At 43.1% G+C, this 14371-nt stretch overlaps 1 protein-coding gene across 1 annotated transcript in view; it reads right to left on the bottom strand.

The window, feature by feature from the left end:
• Positions 1-14371, bottom strand: part of GPC3 (glypican 3) — a 422702-nt gene that overhangs the window by 135012 nt on the left and 273319 nt on the right. Inside the window, exon 4 of the mRNA XM_081794176.1 lies at positions 6780-6913. Within this exon, the coding sequence (XP_081650302.1) occupies positions 6780-6913 (134 nt within the window). The remainder of the gene's footprint in view (positions 1-6779; positions 6914-14371) is intronic.

Below are 14371 nucleotides of genomic sequence, written 5' to 3'. Positions count from 1 at the left end.
AGGTCATGATCTCACGGTTTGTGGGTTCGAGCCCCGTGATGGACTCTGTGCTGGCAGCTCAGAGCCTGGAGCCCGTTTCGGATTCTGTGTCTCCCTCTTTCTCTGCCCATCCCCCACTCATGCTCTGTCTCTTTCTCTCTCTCTCTCTCTCTCTCTCTCTCTCTCTCTCTCTCTCTCTCTTCCTCTCTGTCTCAAAAATACATAAACATAAAAAAAAAAAAAACCCAAGACTAATGGAACAATTGCAGGCTCTCAAGTAATTCCCAGGGCTTCTGGGGTGAGGCAGTGTCCCCCTTTGGGAGAGCAGAGAGCAGGGCTCCAGCCCATCTAGCCAACTGGCCAATACCTTTGAGTCCCCCAGTATAGTGTGGCGGTACCTCGGGGCAGGCCATTCCTTCATGTAAAACCTTCTTCTACACACGGTGGGGAAATAAACCTTTGGGCTCCAAAAGAAACTGGGATTTTTAAAAATAAATCCACACATACTATTTTGCAGAAGAAAGACTTTCTAAACTGTTGGAGAGTTAATGAGCTTTTCAAAAGAGAGTGACAACAGGTGATAATGTCCTCTGACACCACAGCCCTGAAAGCAGCAGAGTGTGACAGGGGCAGTTTACCTCCTGCTGAGTTTACTGGGCCTCTCTCATTTCCCCTCCTCTTTGTCACTCATTCCTAAACTCGATCTGGCATGGGAATTAAGGGTGTTTTACTTTTATCTTTTCTTTTAAAAAGGCTTCATCCCTCTGCTTATAATTTTAAAAGGAGGCAAGGTAAAGATCTCCATTTCTCTCTTTAAAAGAAAGCTACCTGGAACGAAATTAGGTGACATATTAATTAGCCACATATGACTCCGTCCAGATTTTTCTTTGTGCTAGGAGCCCATGGCAGATAACAAAAGAACCTCCACCCATGAACGAAGGCAGTCAGCTCAACTGAATTGTCTCTTAAAAAAAAAAAAAAAAAAAAAAAAAAAAAAAGTATGGACAATTAGTTGCCCAGGATGGGAAAAGCAATTTGATTGAAGGAAATGTTCTTCAATTCCAATTCTACTTTATTCTAATACGTGCAGGCCAAACATACCACTCGACATGGAAAGAGTAAAGCCTAGGGCTCACTTAGGTCAAACCCAACACTTGCTTACAGCAGCCTGCTCGGGGGGCAAAAAAAAAAAAGAGTCTCTTCATAGAGCTTTCCATTCAGGGTGTTAAATGTGGAACGAAAGGGCAGGGCCCCTTTGCATGCACGAGCCATTTTGAAATATTGCAGGCCGGGTGCACGTGATCTTCCCTGGAGGGCTCCCACTGTCCTCAAGACGAGCGTCCCCTTCTGCAGTCTGGGGGAGGGGATTCCCTTGGCTTTCTTGTAGTGATTTGCTTGGGCGGGCATCAAAGCAGCACTAATTGGAAACCACTACAAGTAAAAACAGCCTTTCATCCCTGACTGCAGATCCTGAACTTTCCTCCTTTATCATTAAGGTTCTTGTTTTCTTAATATAAAGTAATAGGAGCTCATTATTTTCTTTTTTGAAAAGCAGCTGAAAACCCAGAAAAGCACATAAACTAAAATAATTATAATTGGAGTGATGCAGGATCGTGTTTAATTCTGTGGCAGAGAACCTTTCACAGTCTGAACCCCAACTGTAACTTTCTACCATTCCAAAGATTAGCCCGTACTTTTTTCTCAGGCTGTTCCCTTTGCCTGGAAGGCCCTCTTTTCCCTCCCCCATCTGCTGAATTTCTAAGCTTCCGCCAAGGCCCGGCTCAAAAGTTACCTTCTCCAAGAAGCCTTTCTCGACTTTTACAGGAGAGCCGCTAATTCCCCCAGCTGCGGTGCTGCCATACTTTTGGACACAGCTCTGCTATGACATTAGCCCGCAGTGTATGGAAATGATTTGTGTGTCTCCCCCTAACTAGGCTAGAAGCTCCTCCTATTCACCAGAGTCTAATCCGTACACAATGCTTAGCCTATAGATGGTGTTGACAAATGCTGAAAGAAGCAGGGCCCTATTTAGGGCAGAATGACTTGTACCAGAGCCGAGACTCGTTGATTCACTCAGGACATACTTTGTTGTTTTGTTCAGAGGGTGGAAGGCACCACTGAGCTTACAAAACTGCCTAGCCAAACCAGAGCAGCGGTCGGAGAGAGAGTGGGAGTAAGCATTGATTTTGGACCGGGGAGCTGAGATCAGCTTTTGTTCTTTTCTTTCTAGGTCATTTACTAGTGTCACCTAATCCATTGCCCCTTTAGACCAAGTCAGAGGGGGAGAGGAGGAGGGGCCGTGCAGGAAGGGGAAGGGTGGGAGACACAGATGTAATTTCACAAGGGTGGAGGGACCGTGTGACTTTCTCACACGGTGGCAGTTGGGCCAGCAGCTTGGTATACAGGGGCAGGATGGACTGTTTCACTAGAGATTTGGGGCTTGGAAAAAGGGCAGATGTGGCTCACGCGTTCGACCAAACTTGATCGGGCTACACGAATGACAAAGCAAACATCATATGGGAAGTAACGAAAAGAGACATTCAAGTGGGCAAAGGCTGACGTCTGAGAAGCGTTGAAGACCCAGAGCTGGAAAGGACTATGGAAATCACATTTCTTCTTTTCTGATTGCTACTTGTGCCTCTTGTCCTATCCTGTTTTAAATGTGATGACAGATATTTTCAATATTTCCACCTTAACGGAACACTGAATCCCATCCACAGGCCACCAGTTGAGTATCACGCCGCCTTTAAATTGAACTGTGCCATTTCTGAGATTAGTTGTGTGTTGCAAACTACCCAGTTGGGGGCAGACAAAACAAACAGATGACTTCTGAATGCTACCAAAGGAATCCTGCATCTCTTTGTGTGTTGTTATTTTAATAAGGCAAAGGGCTTTTCAACTCATAATCAGATTCAGAAAGCTTGCTCGCAACCTCCACGGACTGAATGCTACAATGGGTGTCAGGGGTGCTAGAGGCACATATATTTTTTTGGACAGTGTGAAATGCTGTGCAGAACATACTGAGAAATTTACAGAGGTGCAAACACTCTTCCAAAACAGACCCTCCTAATAACATCAGATCGCAGGGGCCAGGGCATTGAGCAAGAGATCTTCTAATCCCCAACTCTCCCCTCTCCCTGAGAGGGTCTACAGTGCCTACCGGAGGGAGATAAATGAAATCAGACATTCTCCTCTTGTTTTGCTTTCTTATTCTGCCAGGGAATTCAAGAAGAACGGCTCCAACTCGGAGAAGCATCAGAGGACAGGTTCATGTTCCCAACACCCAAAGGAGTCCTGCCCGACCACCACTTACTCAAGCCTACAGGCTTTGTAGTATTTTTACCATCTTTTCTTTCCTTTGGGGTTAGCAACAATCTAAACAAAGTGCCCAATCTGGGTGCCCGGCCAAGAGCCCATTCATCACTTTCATTTTTCCCTGGAGGAATCAGTACCGTAGAGCCCTCTCTGGTAAGGCAATAGGGAATGGGTCCCACAGAGCCCAAGACAGAGGCCATGGCAGAGGGGCCTTGATAAAGTAAGACCTCCCACTTACTCATAAACGTGTCTAGGTTGACAGGGTAGTCTCAAAATGGGGCCAGGTCGGTGTATTTAGTTTGAACAAGTTCTGCGTGTGATTCTGTTACAAATTCATACACCACCCTCTCCGTGAAGGCCCGCTCCTGACTCCCTGGGCAGAGGCTCTTTGTTCCTATAGGTTGCGTCTAGGGATAGACTCCGAAGATTCTTTTGCGTTTATAAAACTTGTTTGGAATTATTTGCATTTAAGTCTGTTTCCACATTAGACTGCTTTGGAGAGTTGAGACTGTGTCTTGATTTTCGATGCCCAGCACACATTCTGGCACATAATAGGCATTTCCTAAATTTCTGCTCAGTCAAATGAAGCAATATATATAAAGTACATATTGTCGTATACTATTATACAAATATAAACATATTACATTATATTACATTTGTAATATATAGATATAATTTATAATTTAAAAATTCCACTTATTTATTTTATTTCTTTTTTAAAAGATTTTATTTTTAGGGCGCCTGAGTGGCTCAATCGGGTAAGCGTCTGACTCTTGATTTCGGCTCAGGTCATTCATGATCTCACAGTTCGTGAGTTTGAGCCTTGCATTGGGCTCTGTGCTGACAGTGTGGAGCCTGCTTGGGATTCGCTCTGTCTCCCTCTCTCTCTGCCCGCCCCTCTCCCGCTTGTGCTCTCTCTCTCTCTCAAAATAAAGAAGCATTTAAATATATATACAATAGGATATAATTTTTTTCACTTCAGTCCAACATGCAAGGGGCTTCCCCTAGTTAAAGATCAAAGACTGAGGTTAATTTCTCAGGTGGTTTGGGCAGAGAGTAAAAGCAACGGAGAACAACGGACAGAGTCAAGTCAGGGTTACAGAAGGTCTGGAGAAATGACCAAATGTTGTCTTCCCAGAAAGACAAAAACCTCCCAAAGAAACCCTATGGTATAGGGAAATGGCTGCCAAATATCTTGGGGCCGGGACCCCTGTGGTGGTTTTTAAATATGTCCGCAAATTCTTTGATACTCCTTCCTTCAAGAGGTGGGATTTAATTTCCCTCCCCTTGAGAGTGCACTGGAATTGGTAACTCACTTCTAACAAATTGGTGTCAGAATAGATGGCATGTCACTTCGCAGACTAGGTCACAAAAGACATCACAGCTTCCTGCTTGCTCTCTTCCACGGATCGCGTATTCTGGGGAAGCCAGCAGCTGTGTCATGAGGACGCTCGCGAGGCCCATGTGGTGAGGAAAGGAGGCCTCCTTTCAAAATCCAGCACTAACTGGGCTAAAATGTGTAAGTGAGCCTCCCTAGCCAACACTTCATATGACTGCAGCCCCAGAAACTGACCGAGATTTCTTTAGAGACTGAGAACTACCCAGCGAAGCCGTTCCCAAATTCCTAACAGAAACTGTGAGGTTAATAAATGTTTGCTGCTCTATATAGCTGTTTGTTTGTATAACATATATTTGATATTTATTGCCTAGAAATTAAAACTCAGGAAGATTTTATTTATTTCTTTATTATAAACCAACAATGAGCCATTATATGTTAACGTAAATAGCACTTATGAAAAAAAATGGTGAGAAAGTGATACCATTTTTGCATTTTTACAGAATATCTTTAGCCTGGCTTAACAGGAGACAGCTAAATTCTCCCAGTGGCTCCCACATTCAGTCTGTGGCAGTGCACTGTTTTGGTTGAAGTATATGAACAAAACCCCGCTTCACATGGATATGGATTTAGCAAAAGGAGAACCTCACAGACTCCCTGAAAGCATCTCTGGGACTTCCTGGGTCCCTGAATCACAATTTCAAACTGCTGCTACAGGGAAACTAGAAATCTATTAGGTTGGAAGTCAACAAAAGAGAAGAAAATGGGATTTCTGAAATGCTCCTGGTGGGGGGACTCTCTCTTGTCACATTCCAAACTGGATCATATAAGACAAAGAATTATTACTTCCCAAACTCCTGTAGTAAATGGATATGAATGGAATAATCTAGCTCACATCTAAGCTGTTGCTTATTTCATCTCTTAATTTCCATCTCTTAATTTTTCAGTGTCTCCCAATTCCCTCAAAGTCATCAGGAAGCAGAACTCATAGCTAGCTATTCTTGAGTCAGTGGCAGCGTGGGCGACATGTGCAGTCCTTTCTGGAAGGCAGTTCTCCCAGATTTGTGTTAGGAGTCCCATCCGGTGTCTACTCCTAATTTGTAACCATGAAGCTAGAACATGGAAGGAGGGAATCTCGGTAAAGGAGGAGGAATGAAGAGAACGAAGAGAATTTATGAATGAAGGAATGAAGAGAAGTTAGTCCCTTGACTGCTGTCTTAAGAAATAGAAACAGAATCCTTCATTTTATTTATTTTTTAATTAAAACACATTTTAATGTTTATTTATTTTTGAGAGAGAAAGAGAGAGGGAGCTGGGGAGCGGCTGAGAGAGAGGGGAATAGAGGATCTGAAACAGGCTCCATCCGGTCAGCACAGAGCCCGATGCGAGGCTCAACCTCACCAACCACAAGATCATGACCTAAGCCAAAGTCAGAAGCTTAACCAACTGAGCCGCCCAGGCATCCCTGTATTTTTTTTACGGTATATTTATTTATTTTTGAGAGAGAGAGAACGTGAGAGAGAGCAGAGGAGGGAGGGGCAGAGAGAGAGAGAGAGAGAGAGAGAGAGAGAGAGAATCTCAAGCGCTGACAGTGTGGAGCCTGATGGGGGGCTTGATCCCAATGACCATGAGATCGTGACCTGAGCCGAAATCAAGAGTTGGACACTCAACCGACTGAGCCACCCAGGTGCCCCGTGAATCCTTAATTTTACATACTTAAAAGAATGGATATAGAATGCACAGTATGTGTATACACGTGAGTGTGTCTTGTCAGTTTCTCTCTGGTCAACTTGACCTGGAGTCACCGTTAATACCAGGAAAGTCATAAATGAAGCCATAAAGTTGTGAGACCAGATCATAAGCAGAAAATGTTTTGTTTAGTCAATAAATGCCTTGAATAGAGAGGTCCATTCCACCTGTGTTGCTGTACTGGATATTTACATATGGTAACTTTACATTTAAATATGGCTTACATATAATACAGTATCTTTTCTCTTTAACATTGACAAATGGTAGAATTTAATTAATCAAATGCTCTACTCAGAAGAACTAAATAATGTGTATTTAAGAAGCTTCACTCCAAAGGCTTTTGACCTTAAAGCACAATTGCTAATTGTATGCTGAAATAGAGGAAAAAAATCCCTCTCACCTTCTTCGGCTGGATAAGGTTTCTTCATGTTCTACATGAGCAACTTTTAATACCTTCTTGTCAATAAACAGATCTTCAGGATAATAAGCAGATCTATATTGGCGCTGTTGAGAATGGGCACATAACTTGCCAATCTGAAAAAGAAATGCAATATAATTATATGATACTTTCACAGATATGAGAGTAGAAACAAATTCTGAAATGCACTTCAATTTCTTCCCCAATTTCTTTTTAAAGAGCAGAACGAAGCTATTACTAGAGTCAAAAAAGGTGATATGCTTTTAAGGCAAAGAGCCCATCTGTGGAAAAGGAGGCCGAACAGTGTGGTAGTGGGCTCTGAGCAGAGCCTATTCAAAGATTTCCTAAGATGAAAAACGCTTTTCCTCTATAGTGAAGTACACATTTGAGAGGACCCTCTACACAGGACTTGCGCTACTGACACCTGTCAATGGCACTCGGTATTTATTCGTATGAAGAAGGTTCACAGATGGGAATTGCAAAGCTTAGGAGAAACTGGTGTGGGAGATGAGAGGGTGCTACAACACAGCCTCCATGCAGAGTGTTCCAACTCTTGGGAGCATTTTGTTATAAGACCCAAGGGGGAATATTCGGAAAAATGTCAATGTAGTTGTTCATGTGACTTTCCTAAAAACACCCAAGGGAAGGAAGAAGGCAAGGCAACTATCCATAGCCAGTGTCGTCAGCTACGAATCACGTATCACTGACTAAGCCCAGGACTGAGAGTACCATGAGATCACAGGTGCTCAAGAAAGTCCACCTTCTCTCCTCCTTTCTTCCCTCTTTTTCCCTGCCTTCCTTTCTCTATCCATTCATTTGTTCATTCCAAAGTATTTATTGGATGCCTCCTTCTAAAGCTTAGTGCTGAATGATGTGGTTCGATTGTTTATAGATTTCTTTTTTTTTCATTTTCAGACAAATGCCTAAATGAACTTCTGTATTAAAGAAGTATGCATTCACATGTCTCCCTTATGCCAGACACTAAGCTAAAAGTTATCACCCTCATCTTACAGGTAAAGAAAGTGAGGTTCAGGAAGGTTAAGTTACTTGCCTGCAGCAAACAGGGAGCGGATTCATTCATTGTGTGACTTCAAAGCTTATACAATGTCACCTCCCTAGAAGATGATCTTGCTTTCCAGTTCTTCCACTCTCCATTTTTGTAAGTTTATTTATTTTCAGAGAGAAAGAGAGCATGAGGGAAGGAAGAACAGAGACAGAGAGAGACAGAATCCTAAGCAGATTCTGTACTATCAGTGCAGAGCCCGATATGGGGCTAGAACTCATGAACCATGAGATCATGACCTGAGCCAGTTGGCCGCTTAACTGACTGAGCCACCCAGGCACCCCTCTCTATATTAAAAAAAATTTTTTTAACGTTTATTTACTTTTGAGAGAGACAGAGAGACAGAGCCTGAGTGCGGGAGGGGCAGAGAGAGAGGAGGAGACACAGAATCCGAAGCAGGCTCCGGGCTCTGAACTGTCAGCACAGAGCCTGACGTGGGGCTCAAACTCACAAGCCGCGAGATCATGACCTGAACCGAAGATCAGGACACTTAACCGACTGAGCCACCCAGGCGCCCCTCTGTATTTTCTTTTTTTCAAAGGAATTCCCAGTCCTCCAAAACATAGCCAAACGTAGCCAAGGTGAATATACAGATTGTATACTCTAAGAAATATTTTAGAAACACCTAGTGAAGACCGAGGTTATACCTTTGTCACTTCTGTACCTCCATGGAATTCAGATTGAATTTTGCACACTGTTAGGCTCTCAGTAAAGGCAAATTAATTGAAACAAATTGAACAGAAGTCCTAGTTATCAGGTCTGGCACACCATTCTACTGATAGGCCACGGGCTGTGTGTGGTAATCCGTTTCTGGATTTCTCAAGATGGCCCTGACAACATTTACTAAGCTATCTATATCTTTATAAAAGCATAAATGGCATTTAGTTCGTATAGCTTTGGAAAGTTTTCCATACGTACATAAATTCTTGAATTAGAAACAAAATCTAGGGGTGCCTGGGTGGCTCAGTCGGTTAAGCGTCCGATCTGGCAGTTCATGAGTTCGAGCCCCACATCAGGCTCTGTGCTGACAGCTCGGAGCCTGGAGCCTGCTTCAGATTGTGTCTCCCTCTCTCTCTGCCCCTCCCCCACGTGTGCTCTGTCTCTCTCTGTCTCTCAAAAATAAATAAATGTAGAAAAAAATTTTTTTAAAAAGAAACAAGATCTAAAGCCAGCAGTAGCATCACCTCCATTGATGAAGGACAGCACCTATAGTCAGACCAGCTATTTTCAATCGTCTAATCTTAACAGGAAAGAGACAAAAGTTGCAGACACTTCGAAACACTCCGTTTGGCTGTGCAATGTATGATACTGAATTTTGCAGATGTGTTTATGAAATGCTATTTGACTTGGGCTGATATTAACTTCATATGAAGAATCTGTATCCTCTGAGTTTGCCCTAATTGGTAGCAGTCTGGTAGGTTGCTTTAGGCAAGGGGGCTGCCTGGCTGGACTGGGCAGTTCAGTCCCAATTGCTTCCAAAGCTTGTAAAGCAGACACAAATAACTGAGGCCAGACTGTGCACCCTAAAACTATGTTCAGAGAGATATACATGTTTACTTTGTCACATTACTGGTGAACATTCGTAGAACAAAACCTTGATTTTCATTCCCTAAATATTTATTACTCCGCGAACATACATCAGCGTGAGAATCTATTTCACCAGGATCAAAGTACTCTTAGCACATTCAGGAGCACCGGACACGTTCTTTTGACTGACACCTGCTCCAAATCCAGCGCTGAAATCAAAATCTTTCACACATCTTCCATGGTAGCTCGTCTACTCACAAACCACAGCTGTGAAACCTGCTTCCCCATTGAAAGTCTGCCCTTTGTATCAGTGAATGCTAATTGGGCCACAGCAAGACTTTCAAGTTTCTAACCCCCCTCCCACCCTACTGGAAAGGGGTGCAGCTGAGGCAAAAGTAGGAAGGTTAAGAACAAATGAGAATGTAGCCAGTGTGACCTTCCTTCGCAAGCCACCCAATGTGGTATTATCAGGAGGGCTTCCCAAGGCTCCGTGTGGGGTAAGGGGCAAACAATGATGTCCTGCCAATGCCCCCCCCACCCCCCATCTGAAATCTGCCACATCTTATCAGACAGGCTGTATTTTCTTCCACAAATCTACCATGACACAAATTCTTCTCATATACAAAGCATTTGTCAAATGTAGACCGCCCCCCCTTTGGGCTCTTCTCTGCACATCTTTCACCTCCACACCGTGTGAACTGTAGGTGAATATTATGAGCTCATTTTGTGAAGGGGACGCAAAAAGAAACCTTAATTTACAAAGAGACGAAGTAGTCACATTAAAGAGGTCCTTTCAGCCTCCCCCTTGGGCAACATCAGGCTATGCTAGGAGACCTGGGTCTTACTCTACAGCCGCACTTGCTGAAGAAGCACCAGCCTCCCAAGTGGCATTTTAGAACTCAGTAGCCTGCCCAGGACTTTTAGGCTCTTAAATAAACAGCGCAATCCAATTTCCTTTCACTGACTAATGTCCCTGGTCAAAGATGCGGCTATCTTGAAGTTTCGTTAGTCGGAGGGAATTTATTGGAGAGGGGACTGTCTCTACCAATAGACCTGGGATAGAAAACCCTTTCGTTTTCCATGAACTGTGATTCCTAATGGTGCCTTTATTCACGTGCCAGAACCTGTGGCAGGGAAAGCAAGAGCGCTCTGAAGTGTTACAAGACTTGAAACATAAGAAGACCAGGCCTCTGACCATATCTAGGCCAGAAGGTCATCCTACTAAGCTTAGCACTCATTCTTTTCTAACCAGGGTCCAGAAGCACTGGCTTTGTAGATGCATGAGGAGAATACACCACTAGGGCCCAGCAAGGTATAGTGAAAAGCCCAGTAGACTAGGCATCAAGAGAACACGGGGCGCCTGGGTGGCTCAGCTGGTTAAGTGTCTGACTTCGGCTCAGGTCACGATCTCACTGTTTGTGGGTTTGAGCCCCATATCGGGCTCTGTGCTAACAGCTCACGGCCCGGAGCCTGCTTTGGATTCTGTGTCTCCCTCTCTCTCTGCCCCTCTCTCTTGCTCGCACTCTGTCTCTCTCTCAAAAATAAATAAAACGTTTAAAAAAAAGGGGGGGGGGGAACTGGCCTACAACCCCACTTCTACCTGTCATCCACAACAGGACTTTGTTTTGACCTAGCCCACAGCTTCACTCCACCTGTAACTGTGGCCTCATGCAAAAAAAAAAAAAAAAAAAAAAAAGATATGATATGTGAAGCAAGTGCCATATTTGATTCTGAATTCCTTTGAATAGGTGAAAATGACTTTTCAAATACAATATGTCACCAAAGATTTTGAAACCACATAAAGCATTTGGTTTGATGCAATTCACACAGGCTCCCCATAACTGACATGTCAAGAAATGCAGATAACCCATTGGTTAAAATCTAAACGTACTGATTCTCAGGCCCCATTTGCCGTTGGTTCCGGAAACTCTCGGGTGACAAAAAAACTCATGCTTGATCTTTCTCTCTGAGTGGCTCAGCAGAGAAAGTCTACATTGTAAATTTCTCAACAATACCAATACCTCACATTTGTAACATAATACCTTACCCAGCCTAGTGCCTCAGTAATACTTTCTACATCCATTCTCTGTTCTCAGCAGTGAGTTCTGCAACAACCGTCTACAGCAGAGCAGGTATTATTGACCCCCTTTTCAGAGATAAGGAAACTGAAGCTCACAACAGTTAAGGAAGTGAAGAAAAGTCACAGTGGTAGTAAATGGCAGAGCTAGGACTTGAACCCACATCTGTCTGACTCCAAAATCTAAATTTATTTGTTTTATTTTTAAGTTATCATTTTTAATTTGTGAATGTTTATTTTTGAGAGATAGAGTTCGAGTGGGGGAGGGGCAGAGAGAGGGAAACCCAGAATCGGAAGCAGGTTCCGGGCTCCGAGCTGTCAGCACGGAACCCGACATGCGCTCGAACTCACCAACCACAAGCTCATGACCCAAGCCAAAGTCGGACACCTACCTGACTGAGCCACCCAGGTGCCCCCTAAGTTTATTTTGAAAAGAGTTTCTTTTTAAGTAATTTCTACACCCAACGTGGGACTCAGACTTAAACTCTGAGATCAAGAGTTGCATGCTCCACCGACTGACCAGCCGGGTGCCCAAGTTTTCGTTTTTGATTTTTCCCTCGATGCCATAGATTTCTGTCAAGATGATAGGCTCTGGGGCTTCCCAGTATTGAGTGTGGCTCAGCTTTGTAGTCCTTTGGACATCCCATCCATAAACGGAGAAAAGTGATGATTATGAAGAATTCAAAAACATATTTTAAAGAAGGGCTACTGATTAAAGATAAGCTGAAAACTGACATCCAATCTCAACCTAAGTTTCAGGCAGTATTTCTAGTGGAGTGATTTAAACTCTTTGGCCTGCCAGGTAAGAGTCTATTAATAGCCATACTGAAACACTGGATGTCCAGTTCTGTGGGAGATGCGGTTCCTAATTGTGTCCAGCCTGTGCTTGCTGCTTGAAGGATGTCCCTGGACCCTGACTAAAGTCAGACTCTTGGATTGGCTACAAAATCTATAATTCCTACGGTATAAACCAGGTCTAGTCTGATGACTGGCCCGAGTGCATTCCTTATTTCCCCCAAATGGAGATTCCAGGTTGATCCTATGGCTACAAAAATGCAACAGGTTTAAGTCTTTAGCTGTAATACCCTAAAAGATGAGCAAATGGGGAAGGGGTGCAAATACATTAAAGAGTATCTCCAACTCTCTCCCACTCTTTTTTTTAATGTTTATTGATTCATTTCTAAGAGAGAGAGGGAGAGAGAGAGAGAGAGCAAGTGGGGGAGGGGTGGAGAGAGAGGGGGGACAGAGGATCCAAAGCAGGTTCTGTGCTGACAGCAGTGAGCCCCATGTGGGGCTTGAACTCATGAACTGTGAGATCATGACCTGAGCCAAAGTCAGACACTCAGCCACCCAGGCGCCCCATGCCTCTCTCCCACTTTTAACTAGCCCTAACAGATGTATTTTGCTCTCAGTTGTAAAAAATCAGATGAAGGAAAGGCTTTACATTTATTTTTTCAAAGTAAACTTTATGGCGAAAGTGGCACTCAAACTCACGACCCCAAGATCAAGAGTTGCGTGCTCTACCGACTGAGCCATCCGGGGTGCTCCAACATTTTCTTTCTCAAGAAATAAATAAGAGGTATGTGTGTGTGTGTGTGTGCACGCTTTAACTTACATGGCCCATAATAGGAGGAGGAAGGGGAGGAGGGAGGCAGAAGGGGAGAAAGAAGAGGGGGAAACAGAAAGAGAAAAGTTTCCATTAGTGAGTCTGTAGGAGAAGAGCCTCAGATGCATCATACTGTCCTCGGAAACTGGACAGCCTTTGAGGAAGAAGTTGGCTGTCTCACCGAGTTGTCCTCTGTGATCAGTACATCGCCTTCCCTCTCAACAGCTTTATCTCAGGTCACCAAAACTTGAGGGGCTCCAGAGGGTCTCTGCAGTTTTATTTAATTATAGAATGATTTTTCTGCTAGATTCCAGCTGATCACTGTGGTCCCAAAGAGTGCTTTTCCGAGAACTGTCGCTAAATAATTGGTGTAAATTTAGTTTTTGATCGTCAATGGATTCATCAGAACACCAAAGAATTAAAACATAAACCTTCCTCTATGGTTATGCAATTTAAATACCCAGTCTGATCCCGCGGTCCACTCTAAAGGAGTATTACCTGTGCCACCTGTTTTAGGGTGCTGCCTTGGGGCTCGGGGGTAGGGTGGGGTGGAAATTCCATAGGTTTCCAGCGGAAATACAATAATGAACTCCAGTTCATTCTGTTGAATTGTCTATTACACTGTTGTTCAATTTCGTTTAATTAAATCTTAAAAGTTTTAAAACAAAATATACATTGAAATTATGTGATATACAACATAAACTTTTTAATAGTAGTAACCATGCCCATTTAACAATTCTACAGGTATAATAAAAATGCTAATATATGTTAATGTTTAGTCTGTGGTTAATGTTTTGTCTTGTTAATTTCCCCAGGGCTTTTATTACTGATTTAAATCTGCCACACTACTCAACTGATTGCATTGCCTCCACAAACTGCATGAAAGTAGCTCAAATGAATACTGATTAACAGAAATGAACAAACATTTGGCTGGGCAAACCATTCTTATTATATGCTTGTAATCATTACATACATTTTCTTACAATGAGATGGGCATGGTAGTCATTTTCTCCTCATATTTCCTACAAAAAATATGCATATGAGCATTAAATTAATTTATAACCTTGTACTTCAGGAAGCACATCATGATTAATTAACTATTGATTGATCTGGATATAGAGCACAGAGGATAATGAACAGACCTGGTGACAATGTAAGCATTTTTTTTTTCTGCCACAGACGTTTTGCTGTGACTCATCATTAATTGCTTGACCATTAAAATAAAAGTCGCTAATAATCTGTAATGTATTATGAATCACGCAATTTTAAGAAATCAGGTGTCACGGTCTGAACCTTCCATT

Source organism: Panthera onca, chromosome X (assembly GCF_046562875.1).
Source record: "Panthera onca isolate mPanOnc1 chromosome X, mPanOnc1 haplotype 2, whole genome shotgun sequence".
Lineage (NCBI taxonomy): Eukaryota > Metazoa > Chordata > Mammalia > Carnivora > Felidae > Panthera > Panthera onca.
The sequence above is the reverse complement of the archived record's forward strand: the minus strand, read 5'-3'. Positions and strand labels throughout refer to the sequence as shown.